The 26,400-nt window shown below is 43.1% G+C and overlaps 1 protein-coding gene across 1 annotated transcript; it reads left to right on the top strand.

Annotated features, from left to right (window-relative positions):
* On the top strand, nucleotides 1–25,259 carry lamc2 (laminin, gamma 2). The gene is made up of 21 exons (XM_079651463.1): nucleotides 1–238; nucleotides 7,168–7,344; nucleotides 7,706–7,823; nucleotides 8,899–9,008; nucleotides 9,503–9,634; nucleotides 10,137–10,326; nucleotides 10,909–11,021; nucleotides 11,781–12,167; nucleotides 12,848–13,084; nucleotides 14,967–15,103; nucleotides 15,354–15,510; nucleotides 16,122–16,327; nucleotides 16,689–16,783; nucleotides 18,089–18,226; nucleotides 19,017–19,161; nucleotides 19,259–19,408; nucleotides 20,944–21,058; nucleotides 22,205–22,401; nucleotides 22,513–22,671; nucleotides 23,822–23,921; nucleotides 24,152–25,259. Exons 1-21 carry the CDS (start codon nucleotides 163–165, stop codon nucleotides 24,403–24,405), a joined length of 3,393 nt encoding a protein of 1,130 aa, XP_079507589.1. The 5' UTR covers nucleotides 1–162; the 3' UTR covers nucleotides 24,406–25,259.
* The last annotated feature ends 1,141 nt before the right edge of the window (nucleotides 25,260–26,400 follow it).

The raw sequence follows: 26,400 nt of genomic DNA, 5'->3' as shown, positions 1-26,400 counted from the left end.
CTGTGTCTGTGTGTGTCACATGTGAGTAAGTGTGTGTTTGTGTGTGTCAGTATGCGGCGTGTCGAGGCCTGCAGCAGAGAGGAGATATAAAGCCTCTCGGGAGTTTCTCTCTCCATATTTACAGGATTCACTCACACTCTCACACACACTCTCACACACACCATGAGGACCAGCTGGATCTCAGTGTGTGGACTACTGGCTGCAGTGTGTGCCGTACAGGCCACACACACATTTTACTGTGAGTACCTGATGCTGTTTACCTGTAGCTTTCATGTCGAGGTGAGTGGGCTGTTTGTCTCAGGCCTCAGAGGAAAGACAACCTTTCAAATCTCAATGTAATGGTTTATTTGACTCGCTTGTTTCTGTAGATTTAACCTGAATCAATCGGATGTATTTAGTGAACCTGGACATGTTTTTGAAGCTCTACATTTGTACAATTGTCTTTATAATTGTATGTATTTGTTATAATGGCTGGTATAGCTGATCACGATCTCTGCTTTGTTCCGATGTCTACCACATAATTATATAAATTAATATAAAAATAAAAAAACTCAAACCCAACTCAAATAGTATTTATAAAAAATATATATAACGAGAGAAATTACCTTAATTATCTTCTGAAGCTGAACGTTTATCTGATGATTGAAGCACCATCATTCTGTTGTATCTAATGATCACTATCTCAGCCTTGTAATATAACTAATAAGCTATATGTATATGATTAGATGTATTTTGATTACCCAAATGGTATTTTATAATAAATGCATAAAGACAGAATTTACGCTTATTGTATATTTTAATTAACCTGGACATGTATTTGATAATTGATGGCAGTGTTAGTATGCTATAAAGAATGATCTCTATCTAAGGTTTTTTTAAAGCAGCTATCAAATAAATCTGGTTTTAATTGAACAAAAACCACAAAAAATGCACTGCTCTCTATAAAATAACTCAGAAATACAGCGAGGAACAAAGCTGAACAATCATTGTAGAAATAAAAAGGATATTATGTACAGATTTATATTTTTGATCTGTTTATCAAACAATAAATGTGGGGATTCACATTTTACAAGTGAAAGATCCTGCGGTGTGTTGGGCGTGTCTGCCCTCCGGACAAGAGTTTAGACTCAGACTCGTGTCAGGATCTGTCATACCTGCACTCAGGTAAACATTAGGTGAGTCAGGAAGCATCAGACACCCTTACAATGAGACGCACCTTAACGCGCCATCAGTATGTAGTGTCTCTACTTTAAAGAGTCCTCTCCTGCTGATGTTCAGGTGTATATCAGTATGTAGTGTCTCTACTTTAAAGAGTCCTCTCCTGCTGATGTTCAGGTGTATATCAGTATGTAACATCTCTACTTTAAAGAGTCCTCTCCTGCTGATGTTCAGGTGTATATCAGTATGTAGTGTCTCTACTTTAAAGAGTCCTCTCCTACTGATGTTCAGGTGTGTATCAGTATGTAGTGTCTCTACTTTAAAGAGTCCTCTCCTGCTGATGTTCAGGTGTATATCAGTATGTAGTGTCTCTACTTTAAAGAGTCCTCTCCTGCTGATGTTCAGGTGTATATCAGTATGTAGTGTCTCTACTTTAAAGAGTCCTCTCCTGCTGATGTTCAGGTGTATATCAGTATGTAGTGTCTCTACTTTAAAGAGTCCTCTCCTACTGATGTTCAGGTGTATATCCGTATGTAGTGTCTCTACTTTAAAGAGTCCTCTCCTGCTGATGTTCAGCTGTATATCAGTATGTAGTGTCTCTACTTTAAAGAGTCTTCTCCTGCTGATGTTCAGGTGTATATCAGTATGTAGTGTCTCTACTTTAAAGAGTCCTCTCCTACTGATGTTCAGGTGTGTATCAGTATGTAGTGTTTCTACTTTAAAGAGTCCTCTCCTGCTGATGTTCAGGTGTATATCAGTATGTAGTGTCTCTACTTTAAAGAGTCCTCTCCTGCTGATGTTCAGGTGTATATCAGTATGTAGTGTCTCTACTTTAAAGAGTCCTCTCCTGCTGATGTTCAGGTGTATATCAGTATGTAGTGTCTCTACTTTAAAGAGTCCTCTCTTGCTGATGTTCAGGTGTATATCAGTATGTAGTGTCTCTACTTTAAAGAGTCCTCTCCTGCTGATGTTCAGGTGTATATCAGTATGTAGTGTCTCTACTTTAAAGAGTCCTCTCCTGCTGATGTTCAGGTGTATATCAGTATGTAGTGTCTCTACTTTAAAGAGTCCTCTCCTGCTGATGTTCAGGTGTATATCAGTATGTAGTGTCTCTACTTTAAAGAGTCTTCTCCTGCTGATGTTCAGGTGTATATCAGTATGTAGTGTCTCTACTTTAAAGAGTCCTCTCCTACTGATGTTCAGGTGTGTATCAGTATGTAGTGTTTCTACTTTAAAGAGTCCTCTCCTGCTGATGTTCAGGTGTATATCAATATGTAGTGTCTCTACTTTAAAGAGTCCTCTCCTGCTGATGTTCAGGTGTATATCAGTATGTAGTGTCTCTACTTTAAAGAGTCCTCTCCTGCTGATGTTCAGGTGTATATCAGTATGTAGTGTCTCTACTTTAAAGAGTCCTCTCCTGCTGATGTTCAGGTGTATATCAGTATGTAGTGTCTCTACTTTAAAGAGTCCTCTCCTGCTGATGTTCAGGTGTATATCAGTATGTATTGTCTCTACTTTAAAGAGTCCTCTCCTGCTGATGATCAGGTGTATATCAGTATGTAGTGTCTCTACTTTAAAGAGTCCTCTCCTGCTGATGTTCAGGTGTATATCAGTATGTAGTGTCTCTACTTTAAAGAGTCCTCTCCTGCTGATGTTCAGGTGTATATCAGTATGTAGTGTCTCTACTTTAAAGAGTCCTCTCCTGCTGATGTTCAGGTGTATATCAGTATGTAGTGTCTCTACTTTAAAGAGTCCTCTCCTGCTGATGTTCAGGTGTATATCAGTATGTAACATCTCTACTTTAAAGAGTCCTCTCCTGCTGATGTTCAGGTGTATATCAGTATGTAGTGTCTCTACTTTAAAGAGTCCTCTCCTACTGATGTTCAGGTGTGTATCAGTATGTAGTGTCTCTACTTTAAAGAGTCCTCTCCTGCTGATGTTCAGGTGTATATCAGTATGTAGTGTCTCTACTTTAAAGAGTCTTCTCCTGCTGATGTTCAGGTGTATATCAGTATGTAGTGTCTCTACTTTAAAGAGTCCTCTCCTGCTGATGCTCAGGTGTATATCAGTATGTAGTGTCTCTACTTTAAAGAGTCCTCTCCTGCTGATGTTCAGGTGTATATCAGTATGTAGTGTCTCTACTTTAAAGAGTCTTCTCCTGCTGATGTTCAGCTGTATATCCGTATGTAGTGTCTCTACTTTAAAGAGTCCTCTCCTGCTGATGTTCAGCTGTATATCAGTATGTAGTGTCTCTACTTTAAAGAGTCTTCTCCTGCTGATGTTCAGGTGTATATCAGTATGTAGTGTCTCTACTTTAAAGAGTCCTCTCCTACTGATGTTCAGGTGTGTATCAGTATGTAGTGTTTCTACTTTAAAGAGTCCTCTCCTGCCGATGTTCAGGTGTATATCAGTATGTAGTGTCTCTACTTTAAAGAGTCCTCTCCTGCTGATGTTCAGGTGTATATCAGTATGTAGTGTCTCTACTTTAAAGAGTCCTCTCCTGCTGATGTTCAGGTGTATATCAGTATGTAGTGTCTCTACTTTAAAGAGTCCTCTCTTGCTGATGTTCAGGTGTATATCAGTATGTAGTGTCTCTACTTTAAAGAGTCCTCTCCTGCTGATGTTCAGGTGTATATCAGTATGTAGTGTCTCTACTTTAAAGAGTCCTCTCCTGCTGATGTTCAGGTGTATATCAGTATGTAGTGTCTCTACTTTAAAGAGTCCTCTCTTGCTGATGTGCAGGTGTATATCAGTATGTAGTGTCTCTACTTTAAAGAGTCCTCTCCTGCTGATGTTCAGGTGTATATCAGTATGTAGTGTCTCTACTTTAAAGAGTCCTCTCCTGCTGATGTTCAGGTGTATATCAGTATGTAGTGTCTCTACTTTAAAGAGTCCTCTCCTGCTGATGTTCAGGTGTATATCAGTATGTAGTGTCTCTACTTTAAAGAGTCTTCTCCTGCTGATGTTCAGGTGTATATCAGTATGTAGTGTCTCTACTTTAAAGAGTCCTCTCCTACTGATGTTCAGGTGTGTATCAGTATGTAGTGTTTCTACTTTAAAGAGTCCTCTCCTGCTGATGTTCAGGTGTATATCAATATGTAGTGTCTCTACTTTAAAGAGTCCTCTCCTGCTGATGTTCAGGTGTATATCAGTATGTAGTGTCTCTACTTTAAAGAGTCCTCTCCTGCTGATGTTCAGGTGTATATCAGTATGTAGTGTCTCTACTTTAAAGAGTCCTCTCCTGCTGATGTTCAGGTGTATATCAGTATGTAGTGTCTCTACTTTAAAGAGTCCTCTCCTGCTGATGTTCAGGTGTATATCAGTATGTATTGTCTCTACTTTAAAGAGTCCTCTCCTGCTGATGTTCAGGTGTATATCAGTATGTAGTGTCTCTACTTTAAAGAGTCCTCTCCTGCTGATGTTCAGGTGTATATCAGTATGTAGTGTCTCTACTTTAAAGAGTCCTCTCCTGCTGATGTTCAGGTGTATATCAGTATGTATTGTCTCTACTTTAAAGAGTCCTCTCCTGCTGATGTTCAGGTGTATATCAGTATGTAGTGTCTCTACTTTAAAGAGTCCTCTCCTGCTGATGTTCAGGTGTATATCAGTATGTAGTGTCTCTACTTTAAAGAGTCCTCTACTGGGACATGTCTCCATGCTTTAATGTTCAAAAGCTCTTTATTGTTCTGATACTGTCTGTGCTGCAGCACCTCTTTTCACCCTCTGTCTGAAACCAGAGCCCAGTCTGCTCTGATTGGCTAGCTGGCCGGCTCTGTTGTGATTGGTCAACCACTTAGAGATGTCCTGTCCCTTAGCCTGTCATGTAGAATGTGCTCTAGCCAATAGGAGTGCGTATGTTTCTAGTAAATCTCTGATAGGACACATTTCTGATCCTCAATATCTTGGTTTTTCTTCTTTTCTGATCATAAGACACTTCAGTAAACAACACCTATTATTTATGTGCATGTGTTTGATATAGAGGTATTCCAAAAGAAAGGATTCAGATGCTTTTATATTGTCATACCCCTCCCAGCCCTGGAGGAATCCCAAACTAAATATTAAGTCCATTTATCTTTCATAACACGTCACCCTCCAGACGGTGGAAAGACTTGGTGCAGCGGCGTGTTCAGACTGGAGCCCCTGTTTCCTCTGGGTGTGACTCTCAGGATGTGATTCATCTGAACCAACCTCAGGTCACCTGTCTCCACCTTCAGTTACTCTCTGTAATTACACCGTCTCTAAATGTATCACACACACTGCTCAGGGCTGGTAGCACGTACAGATTGAACTGAAGGAAGCTGTTGTTGGTGTTGAATGCAGAGGATGAGCAACACAGGAGGACATTTAGCTTTAAGCATGACTTAGCACAGAGGTGTCAAACTCAATTTCAGCGCGGGCCACATCAGCATTATGGTTGCACTCAAAGGGCCGGTTGTAACTTTAAGACTATTTAACTTCACACATAACATATTTTATTATATTACATTATTGCCTCTGCATTGGATTATTATCTGATAGGCTAATAACTTCAAAATGAACTACGTCTGAAAGCAGAAGTCTAGGGCAAATGATTGCAAGGCTCTTCAGTGCACATGTCACAAAAACGAGATGCATTGTGGGACATGTAGTTTATGGGCAACATGCTTCTGTAAAGTGGGGGACACTAAAAAGTGACGCACACAGCTGGGAGACCAGGGGACACTAAAGAGTAACGCACACAGCTGGGAGACCAGGCGACACTAAAGAGTGACGCACACAGCTGGGAGACCAGGGGACACTAAAAAGTGACGCACACAGCTGGGAGACCAGGGGACACTAAAGAGTGACACACACAGCTGGGAGACCAGGGGACACTAAAGAGTGACGCACACAGCTGGGAGACCAGGGGACACTAAAGAGTGACGCACACAGCTGGGAGACCAGGGGACACTAAAGAGTGACGCACACAGCTGGGAGACCAGGGGACACTAAAGAGTGACGCTCACAGCTGGGAGACCAGGGGACTCTAAAGAGTGACGCACACAGCTGGGAGACCAGGGGACTCTAAAGAGTAACGCACACAGCTGGGAGACCAGGGGACACTAAAGAGTGACGCTCACAGCTGGGAGACCAGGGGACTCTAAAGAGTGACGCACACAGCTGGGAGACCAGGGGACACTAAAGAGTGACGCACACAGCTGGGAGACCAGGGGACACTAAAGAGTGACGCACACAGCTGGGAGACCAGGGGACTCTAAAGAGTGACGCTCACAGCTGGGAGACCAGGGGACACTAAAGAGTGACGCTCACAGCTGGGAGACCAGGGGACTCTAAAGAGTGACGCACACAGCTGGGAGACCAGGGGACTCTAAAGAGTAACGCACACAGCTGGAGACCAGGGGACTCTAAAGAGTAACGCACATAGCTGGAGACCAGGGGACACTAAAGAGTAACGCACACAGCTGGAGACCAGGGGACTCTAAAGAGTAACGCACACAGCTGGGAGACCAGGGGACACTAAAGAGTGACGCACACAGCTGGGAGACCAGGGGACACTAAAGAGTGACGCACACAGCTGTGAGACCAGGGGACACTAAAGAGTGACGCACACAGCTGGGAGACCAGGGGACACTAAAGAGTAACGCTCACAGCTGGGAGACCAGGGGACACTAAAGAGTAACGCACACAGCTGTGAGACCAGGGGACACTAAAGAGTGACGCACACAGCTGTGAGACCAGGGGACACTAAAAAGTCTAAAGAATACGTTAGCTTCTTTAGCTAGCTAGCTTACAGCTGATCTGCAGTAACATCAGGAGTCATGTGATCACATTGTTATGATGACCGTATTAAAATAAAACATTTCAACAACAGAGACAGTTGTTCATCTTTACAACTTTCCAAACATCCCAATGAGAACTTTGCAGCTTCCTCCTCCTCCTCAGTAACCGGAGTGAAAAGCATGCAGTGAGAAACTCATATTTTCTGAACCGTCTCTTCATTCATCATTTCTTCTTCTCTGCTTTCTTTAGCGACGGTGCGCTGCGACTGTAATGGCCGCTCCAGGTACTGCCTGCGAGACGCCGGGGGGCTACACTGCGTCGACTGCCAGGGACATTTTGAGGGTCGCCACTGCGAACGCTGCAAGGACGGCTTCCACCAGCAGGGGACGCTGCCGAGCTGCACGCCCTGCCGCTGCAACCCCACAGGTGAGAGACTCTGAGAGGAGGTCTTACATTTTATTATATATTAACTAGGGGTGGGAATCACCAGGCTTCCCACGATACGATATTGCGATTCTACGATATGCTAAGTATTGCGATACGATATATTGCGATATATATATATTTAAATCTTTGTTTTGACTAACTTCCTGTTTGCTGGTTAAACTTCAACTTCCCCCTTTTAGTTGCAACACCAAATTATTTGAGAGTGCTTTTAGGGTGAAGTTCCACAATGAAAAGACCCTGTATCTTTCCTCTCACAGTTGCTGATTAACAACATTATATTTCATTATAATAACTATCAATATGGCAATCAGCACCGGCTCACCTGTGTCTCTGCCTCCAGGTGCTGTCAGTACCACGTGTGACAGCAGGGGGCGCTGCAGCTGCAAAGACGGCGTCACGGGAGACAAATGTGACCGCTGCCCGGACGGACCAATCGGAGCCACCGGCTGCAAGCAGAGGTGAAGAAACTCACACTGATAACTCTTTAAATAACGCACTTTAATTACCAAAATGCTGACTTTTTTCTGAAAATCTAAAAACTCCTGACTTTTTTTCGAAAATCTAAAATATCGAGACTTTTTTCTGAAAATTCTGACTTTTTTTCTCAAAATCTGAACAATTCTGACTTTTCTAAAAATCCTGGCTTTTTCAAAAAATCCTGACATCTCAAAATGCTGTCTTTTTTACGAAAATCTAAAAAATCCTTGCTTTTTTCTGAACATTCAGAAAATTCTGACTTTTCTCAAAATCATGACTTTTTCTCAAAAATCTCAAAATTCGGACTTTTTCTCAAAATTCTGACATTTTTCCAAAAAACAAAAGAAATCTGACTTTTTCCTCAAAATTCAGAATTTTTTTCTCAACATCTCAAAATGCTGACTTTTTTCCGAAAATCAAAAAAAAATCCTGACTTTTTTCTGAATATTCAGAAAATTCTGACTTTTCTCAAAATCATGACTTTTTCAAAAAAATCTCAAAAATCTGACTTTTTCCTCAAAATTCGGACTTTTTTCTCAACATCTCACAATTCTGACTTTTTCCGAAAATCTAAAAAAATCCTGACTTTTTCTCAACATTCTGACATTTTTCTGGAATATTCAAGATTCAAGTCTCTATGACCGTGAGCTCAGCAGCTACAGTGGAGATATGGAGATGACAAACTGAAGTCCTCCTCCAACAGAGCAACATGAATATATATATATATATATATATATATATATATATATATATATATATATATATATATAGGACTAAAACTAATAAAACTGATAAAACAAATAGAGAATGTTTTGAGATGTGAAAGTTAATAGAAGTGCGAGAAGAGTCTATAAAGAAGTAAATGGAATATATATTAGAGGAATAATTTGCAAACAGATGAATGTTATGGATGTTCTTCACAGAGTTCAGGTGGTTAATGTCTTATGGTCTGTGGGATGAAACTGTCTCCGGAGGTTTGAGTCCTGATTGATTTCCTGTTTGTGTTTCGTCACCGTCTGGTCTCACTTCCTGTTCGCTCGTTGTGTTTTCTTTCAGCCGTCAGCCCAGACAGGATTCTGGGAATTGTTTCTGTTACGGTCACAGTAGCCGCTGCTCTGCAAAGACCGGATACTCCGTCCACAACATCACCTCCACCTTCGCCAGCGGTAACCTTTCACCCCTCCCCTTTCACAATAAAAGAACACCTTTTTTTATTTTAAAACGGTGTAAAAAGCGTTTCTGGGGCCAATTTCAAAATAAAAGACCCCAACATCTTCATAAATTAACAGTGGATTTATGGTTTCCCCTGACACATTTAGCAGTTAAAAGGGGATACTGGTTTCAATTTCAAAATAAAAGACCCCAGTGACAATTTCATAAATGAACAATAAAGTCTATCAATTTCAAGTCAACAATTTCAGAGATTATCAGAGGATTCTAGTTTCAATTTCAAAATAAAAGCCCCCAAAACGTTCATAAATTAATCGTGGATTGCTGGGTTAAATAAATAAAAAAAGACCCCCTAACACTTTCTGTAGTTAAGAGTGGATACTGGGGCCGATTTCAAAATAAAATACCCCAAATATGTTCCTAAATTAACAGTGGATTTTTGGGTTAAATTTCAAAATAAAAGCACCTGACGGACTGTGTTGTGTTCCAGGTCCGGACGGTTGGAGAGCAGCGACGGCTCGAGGCGACACGCCCCCTGACGTTCACTTCCGCTGGTCTCCTAAACACCAGGACCTGGAGGTGATCTCCAAGAACAGCCTGCCGGTCTACCTGTACGCTCCGGGTGAGAAACACCTCCTCCATCTTCATCTTATCTCCTCTTCCTCTCCTATTCACCTCCTCCATCTTCACCTTCTCTCCTCTTCCTCTCCTGTTCACCTCCTCCATCTTCACCTTATCTCCTCTTCCTCTCCTGTTCACCTCCTCCATCTTCACCTTCTCTCCTCTTCCTCTCCTATTCACCTCCTCCATCTTCACCTTATCTCCTCTTCCTCTCCTATTCACCTCCTTCCTCCTCCTTTCCTATCTCCTCTTCTAATCCCTCTTATTGTTTCCTTTCCTTCTCTCCTTTCTTCTCATCTCTGAAGCTCTTTGCACATAGGATAGGAAAGGAGTGTATGGGATAAGACAAGTACATCTTATCCCATACACTCCTTCCTTTCCTTCTCTCCCTTGGTCTCCTCTCCGATGGTCTTTACACACATCCTTCTTTCCTTTCCTTCCCTTCCCTTTCCTCTCCTCCCCCCTTGCTCCCTCCCTCCCTGACCAGGTGTCTCTCTCCTCAGCTCGTTACCTGGGGAACCGGCTGCTGAGCTACGGTCAGAACTTCTCCTTCTCGTTGCGTCTGGACCGAGGCGTCCGTCACCCGTCCGTCAGCGATGTGATTCTGGAGGGAAACGGCCTCAAAGTGACGGCTTCTCTGGGAGAGCTGAGGTCCATCGTGCCCTGCGGAAAGAAGGTCCACTACAGCTTCAGGTAGAACCACGAGGAACCTGCAGAGGAACCTGTAGAGGAACCTGTAGCAGAGGAACCTGTAGAGGAACCTGTAGAGGAACCTGTAGCAGAGGAACCTGTAGCAGAGGAACCTGTAGAGGAACCTGTAGCAGAGGAACCTGTAGAGGAACCTGTAGCAGAGGAACCTGCAGAGGAATCTGTAGAGGAACCTGCTGTGTAAGGAAGGTTGATACAGCTGGCTATGGTTAATCGACCTTCCTTACACAGCAGGTTCCTTTACTTGCCAAAGAACTTACGTGTGTGAACGGTTGTTCAGGAGAGGCACTGATATCACCAACATGTGATTACCTGATCTAAAAAGCTATATTAAAGAGTTTACAGTGATGTGTCCAGCTGTATGGGAGCAGCCTCTCTGCTTAGAAACACGTCATCAATGTTTTCACACTGACTCTGATGAGCCGGTGAACACATGGTCTAACCACAGGGGCTCAATAACAGCTCATATTCAAATGATGAGAGCGGTGAATCTGGGAATACAAACGGAACCTTTGCAGCGACCTTGTTGGATGCTAACGGATGCTAACGTGATGTTCCCGTGTACAGACTGGACGAGCAGCCGGGCAGCCGCTGGAGGCCTCAGATCTCCTCCGCTCAGTTCCACTCGCTCCTCCAGAACCTCACCGCCATCAAGATCAGAGTCACGTTCGGAGAGAATGGTGAGCTTCCTGTTTCATACTTCCCCTTCAGTTCCTGAGGCCTGGTTCCTTTCTTTTGATTCAAACTCTTTTATTTCATAACTCTTTTTATACATCATATTTCATCGAGAAATTATAATGCAAAAACCAGAACCATCTTTATATTTAGAAGCCTACAAAGCTTTGTCGAGATAAACAGTAACCTTTAACCTTTAGCTCAAGTTCTAACTTCTCTGAGGAAACCATTGACAGAGAAGAGAATAGGAGGGATGAACTCTTTAATGCTCACACATGCAGAGCACTCAGGGACATGTGTTCTCTGCTTTGAACCCACCCTAGTACCAGGGGCAGCTATTGCACAGGGCCCAGGGAGCAATGGGAGTGGGGGGGGTGTCCGGTGCCTTGCTCAAGGGCACCAGGGCAGGGCCCAGGAGGTGAACTGGGACCTCTCCAAGTAGCAGTCCACACTCCATATTTAGGTCTGTTTGGGGACATGAACCGGCGACCCTACAGCTCCCAGTCCGAGCCCCTACTGACTCCCTGCTGCCGTTCATCTTTAATGTTGCAGACCATCTCTCTCTAAACGAAAGATCAGATGCAAGCTGAAAATACAAAGCAACGAAACAAACCCCAAGCAGAAACGTTGAACCTCTATAAGTAGAAGTGCTGTCGTGTTTTGAACGTCAGGAGTCACACCAAGCTCCCCGTGAGTGTTTCCATTGAGTGTTTTCCAGCTGGATATCTGTGTGAAGTTGATCTGGGTTTCTAAACTGTTTCCAGGGCGCGGCTACCTGAACAACGTGCGCCTGGTATCAGCTCGTCGGGGCGCTGGTCCCCCTGCTGGCTGGGTCCAGACCTGCAGCTGCCCGACCGGGTACGACGGGGACTTCTGCGATGGATGCTCTGCGGGGTTCAGACGCAGCGCCCCCGCAGACGGAGCCTTCAGCCCCTGTGAGCCCTGCAGCTGCCGGGGGGGGAGCTGCGACCCGCTCACCGGAGACTGCTACTCCGGGGACCAGTCGTCCGGAGACTGCTCCGCCGGGTCCTACAGAGACCCGTGGCCCCCGAGAGCCTGCGTGAAGTGCCCCTGTCCGGAGGGAAGGTCCTGCTCGCTGGCTGCTGGGTCTCTGGATCCCCGCTGTGACCGCTGCCCCGCAGGAACCACAGGTACGAGTCCTCGGGGAACTCTGTGTCCCTTAACCCTCCGGTATCATTCAATCTACTATTTAGTCATTCGGGACAAAAACACCCACTTCCAAAAACTTTGATAAAAACATTAAAATATTTCTTTCATCACTTTTTTGGGTTCAATCTTTAAAGCAACTTCAGCCCTAATAAAAAATGAAAAAGATGTAATCATTTTAAGGATTTTAACCCTTTAAATGCCATTTTTTTAATACGTGAAATCGCTGTTGTTTTTCATGATAAAAACAGAGAAAATGTGTTATTTTCAATATAACACATATCTGGGCTTTTTTCATCGCAGTCTTGGATGTGTCAAAGATTAGCAACAAACATGATATTGGTGCATTATTAGTTTGTGCACAGTCAGATTTAAAATAAACTACCCTAATTAGTCATTCGTGACAAAAATGTCCACTTCCAAAAACCTGTAAAATGATAACAGATTCATATTTTTTTTAAACTTGTTGGGTTTAAATCTTTCTATCAACTTCAGTCCACATCAGAAATACCAAATATTACATTATGTTCAGGATTTTATTTTAACCCTTTAACTGCCAGTTTGAAACCATGATGTCGAGTTTTTTAAGAAAATGATTATAGATGATCTTAACAGTAGCAACATTATTATTATCCTCATCATAACCCCGTCTCTGCTCCCTCAGGGGATGACTGTAACGTCTGTCAGGAGGGGTTTTATGGCGGCGCTGCTCGGGGTGACGGCTTGTCGACGCAGACCTGCAGACCCTGCCAGTGTAACGGACACATCGACGTCAGCGTAGCGGGGAGCTGCGATCGAGGCAGCGGAGAGTGTCTGAAGTGTGTGAACAACACCAAGGGTCCGAGCTGCGAGTCCTGTCTGCGAGGGTTCTACCACAGCCGGGCCGCCGACGCCTGCAAGGGTGAGGACAGGACCCCCGATGATTCTGTACAAAGTCTTTGATTAGTTTGGTGTTTCTCCAAAGCAGCGGTTACCAACCTTTTTCAACTCAGGGCCCACTTAAGACATTTTTGTCGCGGCCCACATTCAAGCATAAACAATCGGGAGGCTAAATAAAGTGTGACACGCTGTTAATCCAGTTGTACAGACCACTGTATTTGCAATGCGCCCACAGGTTGGGAACCGCTGCTCTAAAGCTACACCTAGGGGTGCTTTGGAGAACTGCAGGGTAGAGGAGATTATTCTCTAAATTGAAAAGAAGCTCAGTAAGCGTAGTTCCTAAGATAACACACTGTGATGAATTCAAATAGAAAAGGTGCTCATTCGATAAACAACATCTTATCTTCAATATTTTCATTTATTTTCAATGCATGTGTGTTACTGCATTGGACGGTCCAGTGTTGATACAACAACCGCAATTTAATAATGTTTGATCAGTTTGAGCTGGAAGCCAGTTTGAATTGTTTTGTTGTTTCGCTCTAAAAACAGCTGTTATTAAACTGTTCCTCTCTGGTTCTGTTCAGTGTGTGACTGCAGTGTTAAAGTGTTCCTCTCTGGTTCTGTTCAGTGTGTGACTGCAGTGTTAAACTGTTCCTCTCTGGTTCTGTTCAGTGTGTGACTGCAGTGTTAAAGTGTTCCTCTCTGGTTCTGTTCAGTGTGTGACTGCAGTGTTAAAGTGTTCCTCTCTGGTTCTGTTCAGTGTGTGACTGCAGTGTTAAAGTGTTCCTCTCTGGTTCTGTTCAGCGTGTGACTGCAGTGTTAAAGTGTTCCTCTCTGGTTCTGTTCAGTGTGTGACTGCAGTGTTAAAGTGTTCCTCTCTGGTTCTGTTCAGTGTGTGAATGCAGTGTTAAAGTGTTCCTCTCTGGTTCTGTTCAGTGTGTGACTGCAGTGTTAAAGTGTTCCTCTCTGGTTCTGTTCAGTGTGTGACTGCAGTGTTAAAGTGTTCCTCTCTGGTTCTGTTCAGCGTGTGACTGCAGTGTTAAAGTGTTCCTCTCTGGTTCTGTTCAGTGTGTGACTGCAGTGTTAAAGTGTTCCTCTCTGGTTCTGTTCAGTGTGTGAATGCAGTGTTAAAGTGTTCCTCTCTGGTTCTGTTCAGTGTGTGACTGCAGTGTTAAAGTGTTCCTCTCTGGTTCTGTTCAGTGTGTGAATGCAGTGTTAAAGTGTTCCTCTCTGGTTCTGTTCAGCGTGTGACTGCAGTGTTAAAGTGTTCCTCTCTGGTTCTGTTCAGTGTGTGACTGCAGTGTTAAAGTGTTCCTCTCTGGTTCTGTTCAGTGTGTGACTGCAGTGTTAAAGTGTTCCTCTCTGGTTCTGTTCAGCCTGTGACTGCAGTGTTAAAGTGTTCCTCTCTGGTTCTGTTCAGCGTGTGACTGCAGTGTTAAAGTGTTCCTCTCTGGTTCTGTTCAGCGTGTGACTGCAGTGTTAAAGTGTTCCTCTCTGGTTCTGTTCAGTGTGTGAATGCAGTGTTAAAGTGTTCCTCTCTGGTTCTGTTCAGTGTGTGACTGCAGTGTTAAAGTGTTCCTCTCTGGTTCTGTTCAGTGTGTGAATGCAGTGTTAAAGTGTTCCTCTCTGGTTCTGTTCAGCGTGTGACTGCAGTGTTAAAGTGTTCCTCTCTGGTTCTGTTCAGTGTGTGACTGCAGTGTTAAAGTGTTCCTCTCTGGTTCTGTTCAGCGTGTGACTGCAGTGTTAAAGTGTTCCTCTCTGGTTCTGTTCAGTGTGTGACTGCAGTGTTAAAGTGTTCCTCTCTGGTTCTGTTCAGTGTGTGACTGCAGTGTTAAAGTGTTCCTCTCTGGTTCTGTTCAGTGTGTGACTGCAGTGTTAAAGTGTTCCTCTCTGGTTCTGTTCAGCCTGTGACTGCAGTGTTCTGGGCTCTGAGTCCGGACAGTGTGATGATTCGGGTCGCTGCCGGTGCCGGCCAGGCTTCGAGGGTCTGAAGTGCCACAGGTCCAACTGCCCCTCCTGTTTCACCCCCATCAAGAGAAAGGTACCAAACACCTGCTTCATTCAGTTCAGTTTATTCCCTCAACTTGACAGGGAGAGTGCATATTAATAACATTTCCAAAATGTATGCTAGAGTTATAAAGACTATAGATATTATTGTCTGCATTCAAGGGGCAGGAAATAATGTGTACCTTACCTTACCTTACCTTACCTTACCTTACCTTACCTTACCTTACCTTACCTTACCTTACCTTACCTTACCTTACCTTACCGTATCTTACCTTCCCTTCCAGATGCAGGCCTACGTTGCCAAGCTGGCCGAGCTGGAGCGTCTGTTCTCAGAGATGGACGCAGGTTTGAAACCCGCCAACAAGGCAGAGATGGAGGCGGCTCTGAACGCTGTGGATGAGCTGGTGGACGACCTGCAGTACGAGACCGAGGGGCTCACAGGTGAGACAGCTCTTCACTATCCCCAAACATCGGTGAACAAAATCATTCTGTTCGTATCGCTCAGAAAGACCGTGGGCCCTTTAACGCATTAACGCAGGGAATCTCTGTTGATTACAAACTCTCCCTCAAACTGTGAACCTTTGCACATACCACTTATTATTTGCACGTTATCAAATGTTTTAATTATGTTTTATGCATATTTTAAATGTTCATGATTTGCTCCTTGTGTTTATGCGAACCATATTTATTTTAATAATATTTCCTTTATTTTTTATAATTGTTCCCTTTTTCAATTTAAATTCTCCTACTGTGAAATGTGTGCTCCAGGACATAATATCACGTGTCAGATACACAAATACATTTGACATAATTAACACTTCTAAAAAAGGTCATTTGTGTTGATGTTAAATTTGGTTTTGACATGATTGGATAATTAGTTCTCGACACATCCATTCAGTCATCCAAAATCCTGGCTTACCTGAGGCTCTTTGTGGTAGTGGGCTCTCTGGGCTCTAATACAGAACTACAGGGCGTCTTCTTTTACGTTAGTTGTTCTCATTTGTAATATAAAACCTGTGCATGACAACAAAATGTCTTCCTGCTTCCAACAGTGGAGGAGAAGAAGCTGCAGGCGCGTCTGGCGTCCATCAGCAGGAGTCAGCTGAACGAGGAGCAGGAGATCCAAAACGTGGCCGAGGCAGCGGACGACATCGAACAACAAGAGCGGACATACAGCGCCAAGGTGAAGGAGGTCCAGGCTCTGATAGAGGACATGAAGAGAAAACTGGACGAAGCCAAGGCCGACCTCAGATCAGCCGTAAGACCTGAGACACACTTTGCACAAAAAACATCAGCAACATCTGGCTCTTGTCCTCCGTGGGAAGGTTTGCAATCTCGGGACAAATGAACTTACATAGAGAAAATAAATCCAACTCTTATAAGAGTTATAACACAAATATAGATTCAGTAGATCTACACCATGTTAGCTGAAGTGCGTGGTAAGCTGGAGCAGCTCTCACACCAAGCAATGTCCTTTTAGGAAACTGGTTTGAATCAGAACTCAATTATCTTTAAGTAAAAGTACTAATACCACGGTGTAGAGATACTCATGATGATGATGATGATGATGATGATGATGATGATGTCTCTAACAGCTGTTTGTCTCTTCTTCCTGTCAGGACATCCCTCAGGGAGACGCTCCTCAGGGAGACGCTCCTCTGGGGACGACCCTCCTCTCCTCTCTGGTGCCCACGGCCCTCAGTCTGGCTGATAAGTAAGACTTCACATTTACTGTACAAGATGTAGAGCAAAGATACAACAGCTGCACACAAAATGACTACAAACAGACACAAAGACATATCAAAGGACTACAAACAGACACAAAGACATATCAAAGGACTACATAAGGACACAAAGACATATCAAAGGACTACAAACAGACACAAAGACATATCAAAGGACTACAAACAGACACAAAGACATATCAAAGGACTACATAAGGACACAAAGACATATCAAAGGACTACAAACAGACACAAAGACATATCAAAGGACTACATAAGGACACAAAGACATATCAAAGGACTACAAACAGACACAAAGACATATCAAAGGACTACATAAGGACACAAAGACATATCAAAGGACTACAAACAGACACAAAGACATATCAAAGGACTACATAAGGACACAAAGACATATCAAAGGACTACATAAGGACACAAAGACATATCAAAGGACTACAAACAGACACAAAGACATATCAAAGGACTACATAAGGACACAAACAGACACAAAGACATATCAAAGGACTACAAACAGACACAAAGACATATCAAAGGACTACATAAGGACACAAAGACATATCAAAGGACTACATAAGGACTACAAACAGACACAAAGACATATCAAAGGACTACATAAGGACTACAAACAGACACAAAGACATATCAAAGGACTACATAAGGACACAAAGACATATCAAAGGACTACATAAGGACACAAACAGACACAAAGACATATCAAAGGACTACAAACAGACACAAAGACATATCAAAGGACTACATAAGGACACAAAGACATATCAAAGGACTACAAACAGACACAAAGACATATCAAAGGACTACATAAGGACTACAAACAGACACAAAGACATATCAAAGGACTACATAAGGACTACAAACAGACACAAAGACATATCAAAGGACTACAAACAGACACAAAGACATATCAAAGGACTACATAAGGACACAAAGACATATCAAAGGACTACATAAGGACACAAAGACATATCAAAGGACTACATAAGGACACAAACAGACACAAAGACATATCAAAGGACTACAAACGGACACAAAGACATATCAAAGGACTACAAACAGACACAAAGACATATCAAATGACTACATAAGGACACAAACAGACACAAAGACATATCAAATGACTACATAAGGACACAAACAGACAAAAACTACTTTCCGCCCATGGTCTATTGGAGTTGTCACTGATATATTGTTGAGGAGCTTGTGTTGTACACCGTGTCAGATGTGTGTCTCACTTCCTGTGTGTTGTCCTTTAGACACCAGACGACGGCTGACTCTGTGGAGCGGACCGCCAGCGAAGCTCTGACACACTCGAAGAAGAGTCTGGCTCTGGTCCGGGATCTCATGACCAGAGAGAACAAAGTCCAAGAGCTGATCGGAGACATGAAGACCATGTGAGTCCTCCAGTTAATCCTTCCCTGGTGACATGAGGATTGATTTCATCGTTTTAAATGCTGCTGCGAACCGGTCTGCTTGGTCTCTGTTTTAATCCATTCACTTTGGGAGTTTAGATGAGTTTTGGGTTCATTCTTTAATTCTGACTGTAGCCACGAAGCATTGCTAATATTTAATGAATTCATGCTGCGTTCCAGACAACTCTAAAATATCTGATCCCCTAATAGAAAAAGTACAAAGAAAAGCCACTAAACAACCCCAACTTCAGATAAACCACCAAACATTGGGAGGGCACAATATAGATCCAAAACCATCAACTCAAAGGCAACTCTAAGTTTGTTTAATTCTATATTTATATATATATACATTTTGACCTGGAAAATGATGATCAGACGGTAGACGCTAGGGCTCATGGGTAATGTAGTATTTACAGTAGAGGTAATCTATAAACCTGATTGAGGACAGGAAAGGTGGCTTCAATAGTTAAATAACCCAGGAGCCTCTTAGTCAATCTGTGTTGATGACGTATGGTGTGTTCAGTCTTGGATTTACATTTCTCAAAGATATTGAAGTGACTGTTATTTTATATATATTGATTGTTGTGCTTTTATGTATGTCTTGATGTGTGCATATGTACAAATGTGTCTGTGGATTTGTTTATATAAATGTATAAACATATTTATATATATTTGTTTTGTATTCGGGATTGTGGGAAACGGTATTTGGATCTCTCTGTCTGTACACACAAACTGAAAGATTGACGATAAAGTTGACATTGACTGACTTTAGGCACGAGAAGACCTCGGGCCAGGTGAAGAGTTTGGAGAACCAGGGGGTCCGTCTGAGCGACCAGGCCAAAGACGAGAGCAAAACGTCCGACGGCATGTTGAAGGACATCGCCAACATGGAGCGAAGCCTCCCAGCAGACCTGAAGGTGACTGTCGAAAATCCAGATGTGCAGTCTACCTTTAGAGAGAAGTCTTGACCTCGAGCACTCACCGTTATGTCTTCTGTCTTCCCATCATGCTCAGGAGCAGGTGGACGCCATGGTGTCCCGTTTGGACGATGTGAAGGTGGAGGTGGATGCACATATCTCAGGTTTGGATACGCTGCAGGACACCGTTCAGCGAGACAAGACCGCCACCGAGGACCTGCTGACCCAGGGCAAGGCCGCCAAGAAGGTACTGATAGGGGTCCCCACGATACGATACTATCGCGATGCTTAAGCCACGATGCGATTGTATTGCGATTAGTGATGGCAATTACGGCTCTTTGAAGGGAGCCGGATCTTATGGCTCCGTTCCTTTCCGACAGCCGTTCAAAAGAGCAGTTTCCTTTTCAAGGGGGCGGGGCTAATAGGTTTATAAAGATTGACTGTATTGCCAGAGATCTACTTTGACTCACAGTAAGATGTATCTCTCAGCCAAAGTACTCCTCAAGCAGCGTGCGATACGCCATCATCTTGAGTTTGAATGGTTCTACACATCTCTGGCTCAGGAGAGCAGGTTCCCGTAAAGGCGAGTGGATTTATGGCCGGCAGTGAAACTACGATAAAAAGAACGGCTCTTTGGTACGACTCGGTTCCCTTCGTTCGGACCAAAGAGCCGTTCAAAAGAATGGGATCGTTCGCGAACGTAACATCACTAATTGCGATTCTACGATTTGCAAAGTAGTATTGCGAAATATATACATCTTTGTTTTGAGTAACTTCCGGCCAGTTCCACTGACTTTAGCAAGAAGAAGAAGAAGACAAGACGAAGCTCAGAACCATCTAGTGGATTGAAAAATAAATTGTTACCAAAAACTTAAACTTGGATTTGCAAAATGAATAGTTAGTATAATAACATATCGATACTTGGCGTCTGTGTATCGATACATTATTGCCTCAAAGTATCGCGATACTATGCTGTATCGATTATTTCCCCCGACCCCTGGTACTGACGGATCATCGGTCCCACCTTTTAACTCTGAATTCATTTGTAATCACGTCAAACCCTGCTTGTAACCACGAGGCAACCTCAACACATGTCCATCATCAGGCTTTGATGTGCATTCTCTACTCGTCCATAGAAAAAGAGATTGACCTGAATATAAGACTACGCCGATTATAAGACCACGGTTCTTTTTCAAGACTCATTTTTGGAAAAATACCTTTTCGAAGACCAAATCTAGTTTTTATAAAGAATCTAATCTTATCTGAAAGTAATGATAACACACATCACTCATTGTGTTCACATCGTGCGGACCGCGGAAAGCTTTTCTCTGACTGGGCTCTCCATCTTCTAACGTTACTCTCAGTAGCTCCTTGCTAGATGACTTCGTAGATCACCATCATCTTCAAATTGGCTCAGTAACTTCTGTTCTCTTGTTTATTATCTCGCCTTCTTTTGATCCACGTTGTTGGAGTTGGTCTCAGTGTCTCTCCATCTCTCTCTCTCTCGTGTTGAACTGTTGCTTTAAGACAGTGTCTCTCTTGGGGGAACACTTGTTTGGCGCCATCTGTTGTTGTGACTGTGTAATTACATCAAAAAGTCTAGACCCCGAATATAAGACCCCTCTTTTTCAGATGTGTTTCTAGGTAAAGAAACCCGTCTTATATTCGGGTCAATGCGGAGTATAGGAACTGATGTGTGTGTTTTATTGATCAGTTAGGTGAGATGTATTAGTTCCTCTGGATGATAGGATATGTGTTTGAATCAGTCTGTACTTCCTGCAGGAGTTCAACAAGCTGGTGGACAGAGTGGACATCGCCAAGGTGCAGACGGAGGACGCTCTGAAAGGCATCGACAGCAACACCAACGAGCTGGAGGACGCCCTGAATGCTCTGAGAGGTAAGGATAAGAATTCATTCTGTTTCGAGGCGCCTTTCAAAGCACCCAGGGACACCTTACAATTGATGTAGAAGAGACACGAAGAAGAGGGGACACATGTTGATGTAGAAGAGACACGAAGAAGAGGGGACACATGTTGATGTAGAAGAGACATGAAGAAGAGGGGACACATATTGATGTAGAAGAGACACGAAGAAGAGGGGACACATGTTGATGTAGAAGAGACATGGAGAAGAGGGGACACATGTTGATGTAGAAGAGACATGTAGAAGAGGGGACACATGTTGATGTAGAAGAGACACAAAGAAGAGGGGACACATGTTGATGTAGAAGAGACACGAAGAAGAGGGGACACATGTTGATGTAGAAGAGACATGAAGAAGAGGGGACACATATTGATGTAGAAGAGACATGAAGAAGAGGGGACACATGTTGATGTAGAAGAGACATGGAGAAGAGGGGACACATGTTGATGTAGAAGAGACATGAAGAAGAGGGGACACATGTTGATGTAGAGGAGACATGAAGAAGAGGGGACACATGTTGAGGTAGAAGAGACATGAAGAAGAGGGGACACATGTTGATGTAGGAGAGACATGGAGAAGAGGGGACACATGTTGATGTAGAGGAGACATGAAGAAGAGGGGACACATGTTGATGTAGAGGAGACATGAAGAAGAGGGGACACATGTTGAGGTAGAAGAGACATGAAGAAGAGGGGACACATGTTGATGTAGAGGAGACATGAAGAAGAGGGGACACATGTTGATGTAGAGGAGACATGAAGAAGAGGGGACACATGTTGAGGTAGAAGAGACATGTAGAAGAGGGGACACATGTTGATGTAGAGGAGACATGAAGAAGAGGGGACACATGTTGAGGTAGAAGAGGGGACACATGTTGATGTAGGAGAGACATGGAGAAGAGGGGACACATGTTGATGTAGAGGAGACATGAAGAAGAGGGGACACATGTTGAGGTAGAAGAGACATGAAGAAGAGGGGACACATGTTGATGTAGAGGAGACATGAAGAAGAGGGGACACATGTTGATGTAGGAGAGGGGACACATGTTGATGTAGCAGAGACATGAAGAAGAGGATTTTGCAGAATAGGTGACCTGACTCCCGCTCCTCTTCCTCCTCAGGCTTCGAGCAGCAGATCGGAGACAGCAAGTCTCTGGCCGATGACGCCATCAAACGCCTTCCTGGCATCAGCGCCACCATCCAGCAGGCGGTCAGCGACAACGCAGAGACCGGCGGCATCCTGGGAGACGTGTCTGCAGATTACGACAGCTCCGTGAAGACCGCCAACCTGCTGGGGAACCTGGTCACCGGGCTGGAGGTGAGACGGTTTCTATCACTTGCACATGGACTCTCACGGAACTACTTCTATTCTATTCTATTTACTGGCACTATTTTAACTCGGTGTCGACCGACTGTCTGTATCCTCCAGAACACGTTTGGGTCCCTGCCGTCTCACACCGATCTGCTGAACGAAGCCACCAAACTGAACAAAGGCTCCAAGGATCTGAAGCAGCGAACCCTCGATGCAACAGATAATCTGACCTCAGAGCTGGAGGACGGCCGGACGCTGGAGGGCGAGGCCGAGCAGGTACACGGAGACACACTCACATTCAACATTAGAGAAACATGTTCCAACAAATCCCATGAGACCCAAAAGGGTCTTCCCAGACTGCAGACGACCCCCGCTACTCAAAGTCAATACGATCAACGTGCTCTTCGTTCTGCGTAACATGTCAAATGAGTTATGGCACTCAGTCATCTCGTGGGACTCGGTGCAAAGTGAGGTCACTGAAGCGTTTGGTATAGATTTAACTTTGTCCTCGGATCAGATTTAAATCACGAGCGTAGACAAACATTATTGGTCTTGCTCCGTGTGCAGCACGACTCACAATCCTCCAGAAATGGTTGGATGAAGATCCGCCTAATCTTTTGTTATGGTTTCAAAAACTGCTGTGAGTCCTTCCCTCGGAGCGTTTTCCCACGTGCACCGTGAAGGAAGTGTTACACTGCAGGCGTAACACGACACCATCAGTGTGAGGGGGCACCAGGCTGCTGTTTGTCTTTGTCAGCGTTTGTTGTTATTGTTTTGTGGGTTGTATTGTGGTTTCTGTGTTGTCCCTAATGTTTTTGGAATTGTCAAACATTTTTAGTAATGTGATCTCAAGTGGGCTGGAAAAATAGAATCAAACTAAACTACAAACAACAACAAGTCCTTATCTTTGTTTTAGTGCAACATTATGAACAACAGTGAGTGTCAGTCCAACACTCTCTGCCTCAGTTTGTCATTTAAACATGTGCAGAACAACAGATCAGTGTGTCTACAAAACATTTACTCTCTGGTATCTGGAAAGGAACAATATGATATTTTACTTTATGATCAAAACAACAATTATTTTACATTCATTTCCACATCTGCGACGCACCAGCACTCAAGCTTAAACTGGAGCTATGAAGGGAGCGAATCAGATTCAGGTCCATCACCAGGTGGGTTGAGACCTACGAGGAATTTGACTTGGTGTCGTGGTGCAGACGTTAAAGTGAAACGAAAAAACAAAACACAGATAGAAAAGTATTTTAAGAACCCTAGAAGAAAATGGAATAGAAAAAGATATCGTAAGATGAAGCAGTATTTACATTGAAGTCAAATGGAATAGAATATGTGCAGTAAAAGAAGGTTGTAATGTGTTCCCTTTGCCCTGAGCTGTTGGATAACGGTGGATCTAAATGTTTCTCTGCAGGCAGCTGGCGGGGCGGCTGCAGCTCTGACCAACGCCAGGAACACCAGAGACGGCGTGGGGAAAACCCTGAGAGACATCAACGCCCTGCTGGCCAACATGGGTACGTTCAGGCTCAGCACATTACACGCCACTTCAGCTATTCTCTGCTTATGATCACATGTGCTAAACAACACTATGTTCCGGAGACCCCACTCTACATGCCTATCATAAGACTTTGGGGTCTCAACATTTGTTTCTCCAATTATAACGACTTGTTCTCTGGGATCGCACTGCTTGCAGGTAGACTCAGTGCAGATGTTGAACAGATGTTTGTTGATTCCTCCCTTACAGACCAGTCCACTCCTGTGGACGAGACCCAGCTTCGGGCTCTGGAGGTGGCTCTGAACGAGGCTCAACAGGAGGTGCAGGGCCGCCTGAGGCCCCGTCTGAGGGACATGGAGGCCGGAGAGGAGGCGTACCGCCGGAGACTCTCTGGCCTCAACTGGGACATCGGCTCCATCCTGAAGGACATCACCAACCTGGAGGACATCCTGGCGTCCGTGCCCTCCGGCTGCTACAACAGCCCCCCCATCGAGGAGGCCTGAGCACTACATCTCCCACAATGCACCTGGGTACTATCTCTTATCCTCCAGGAACACCTGCCACTTCAACGGGAATCTACCTGATGTATTATTATGAGAACGTTTCATAAAGAATCTTTAAAAAACCACTATAAATATAATGTTATATATAGTGTTAATCAGATAGCAGTAAAATATTGGAGCTTATATTGAACACTAGATCCTACATATCCCAAAATGCAACTGGGTACTATCTCTTCAGAAACACCTCAACAGGAATCTACTTGAGTTTGTAGAAAAGCGCTAGATGAGTTCCATGTATGATTAGTATCATTATTATCATTGAAACCAAAGTGCCTATCTCTTATCCTCCAGAAACACCTGCCACTTCAACAGGAATCTACCTGATGTATTAAGAATCATTTTCAAACCAAAGTGACACCACCTGATGTATTATTATGGGAACATTGCAAGTGCTACTACTATAAATATTGTGGGATGGATTAGCTCCAGATTTCAGCTTTTTATTTAATTTAAATGTTGTTGTGTTAATCAGATAGCAGTAAAATACTGGAGCTCATATTAAACACTAGATCCTACATTTCCCACAATGCACTGTGTCTCCTATAAACATTATTGCAACTACTGATAACTCTTATTTTGAATAAACCTCATAATATTAATAATAATAATAACTGACAGGTTGTTTGCTATGAAACGCTTTAATTAATCGTATTAACTTAATGGATATTGTTCATGTTTGTTTTTTATAATGATGTGACTTTGTGAATGTTTTTATATTTATAACTGTACATACATTCAGTTTTTTAAAATATTTTTAATGTCTCTGCTTTTAAATAAAACAGTTTTCACTTCTACATGTTTTAAAGTTCTTTATTTGTCTCAACCTGCCTGTGTTGCACCGGCTCTGTTGTGATTGGTCAACCTGCTTAGAGATGTCCCGCCCCTTAGCCTATCATGTACAATGTGTTGGAGCGCTAGCCAATAGGAGCGCAGGTGTTACAAAGCCATACCACATTAAAAAAAGACAGACCACCTGTAAGAGTGCATCACAGTTTACAATCAAGAGAAGTCAGAACAACAGATTAACACAGAAAACCAGATTCATGTTCAGATACATGTTCAACACAAAGGGACAGGAACACACACACACACACACACACACACACACACACACACACACTCACACACACACACTCACACACACACACACACTCACTCACACACACACACACACACACACACACACTCACACTCACACACACACACACACACAGGAAATGAGGCGTTGATCAGTTCATATACAGTGAATAGAAAATGTATATTATTATTTTCTTTTTGTGTTGTTTCTTTATTGTTTTTGCAAACACGTTCACAACACGTCATACTCTACCACGTGATGAACACGCATGCAAAGGAAACATGTCTAAGCATGCAGTCTATACCGTAATAAGAGCACATGAAGAAGAAGAAAAAACATCCCTAAGTACCAACAGAACTCCTCTCCATCTGTTTCAGCGTCTCCCTCAAATATGAAGGCGTTTTAAAACCTTTTTTCTCCAAATATTAAAACATCTTCCCCAAAGTGTTCTGAACTCTTTCACATATTTTTACCACTTTTTCCTCCAATTTAACGAATGTTTAATTTAATTCTGGCGACTTTTTTCTCCAATTATAATTTTTTTTCAGTCAAATTATTTAAAAAAAAAATTCTTCAATATTTACGAATATCTCCTCAAATCATTACGACTTTTTTTCCAATTATTACGACTTTTTTCTACAAATATTTTACGAATTTTTTTTCTCCAATTATAAAAAATGTTTCTTCAAATTATTTTACAAATTCTTTCTTCAATATTTACGAACATTTCCTCCAATTAATACGACTTTTTCCTCCAATTAATACGAATGTTTACTTTAATTCTGACTAATTTTTCCTCTAATTATTTCACGAGTTTTTTGTCCAATTATTACGATTTTTTCCTCAAATTTTTTCCA

This window comes from Notothenia rossii (genome assembly GCF_949606895.1).
Source record: "Notothenia rossii genome assembly, chromosome: 9".
Classification (NCBI taxonomy): Eukaryota; Metazoa; Chordata; class Actinopteri; order Perciformes; family Nototheniidae; genus Notothenia; species Notothenia rossii.
This window is presented reverse-complemented; position numbering and strand designations above follow the sequence as displayed.

What these genes read in the sequence shown, in the direction of transcription:
- lamc2 (XM_079651463.1), top strand. Translation starts at nt 163, where the DNA reads ATGAGGACCAGCTGGATCTCAGTGTGTGGACTACTGGCTGCAGTGTGT. An exon ending in CTGCCCCGCAGGAACCACAG is followed by an intron (nt 12,168 to 12,847) that starts GTACGAGTCCTC and finishes CTGCTCCCTCAG; the next exon opens with GGGATGACTGTAACGTCTGT. An exon ending in ATCGGAGACATGAAGACCAT is followed by an intron (nt 18,227 to 19,016) that starts GTGAGTCCTCCA and finishes GACTGACTTTAG; the next exon opens with GCACGAGAAGACCTCGGGCC.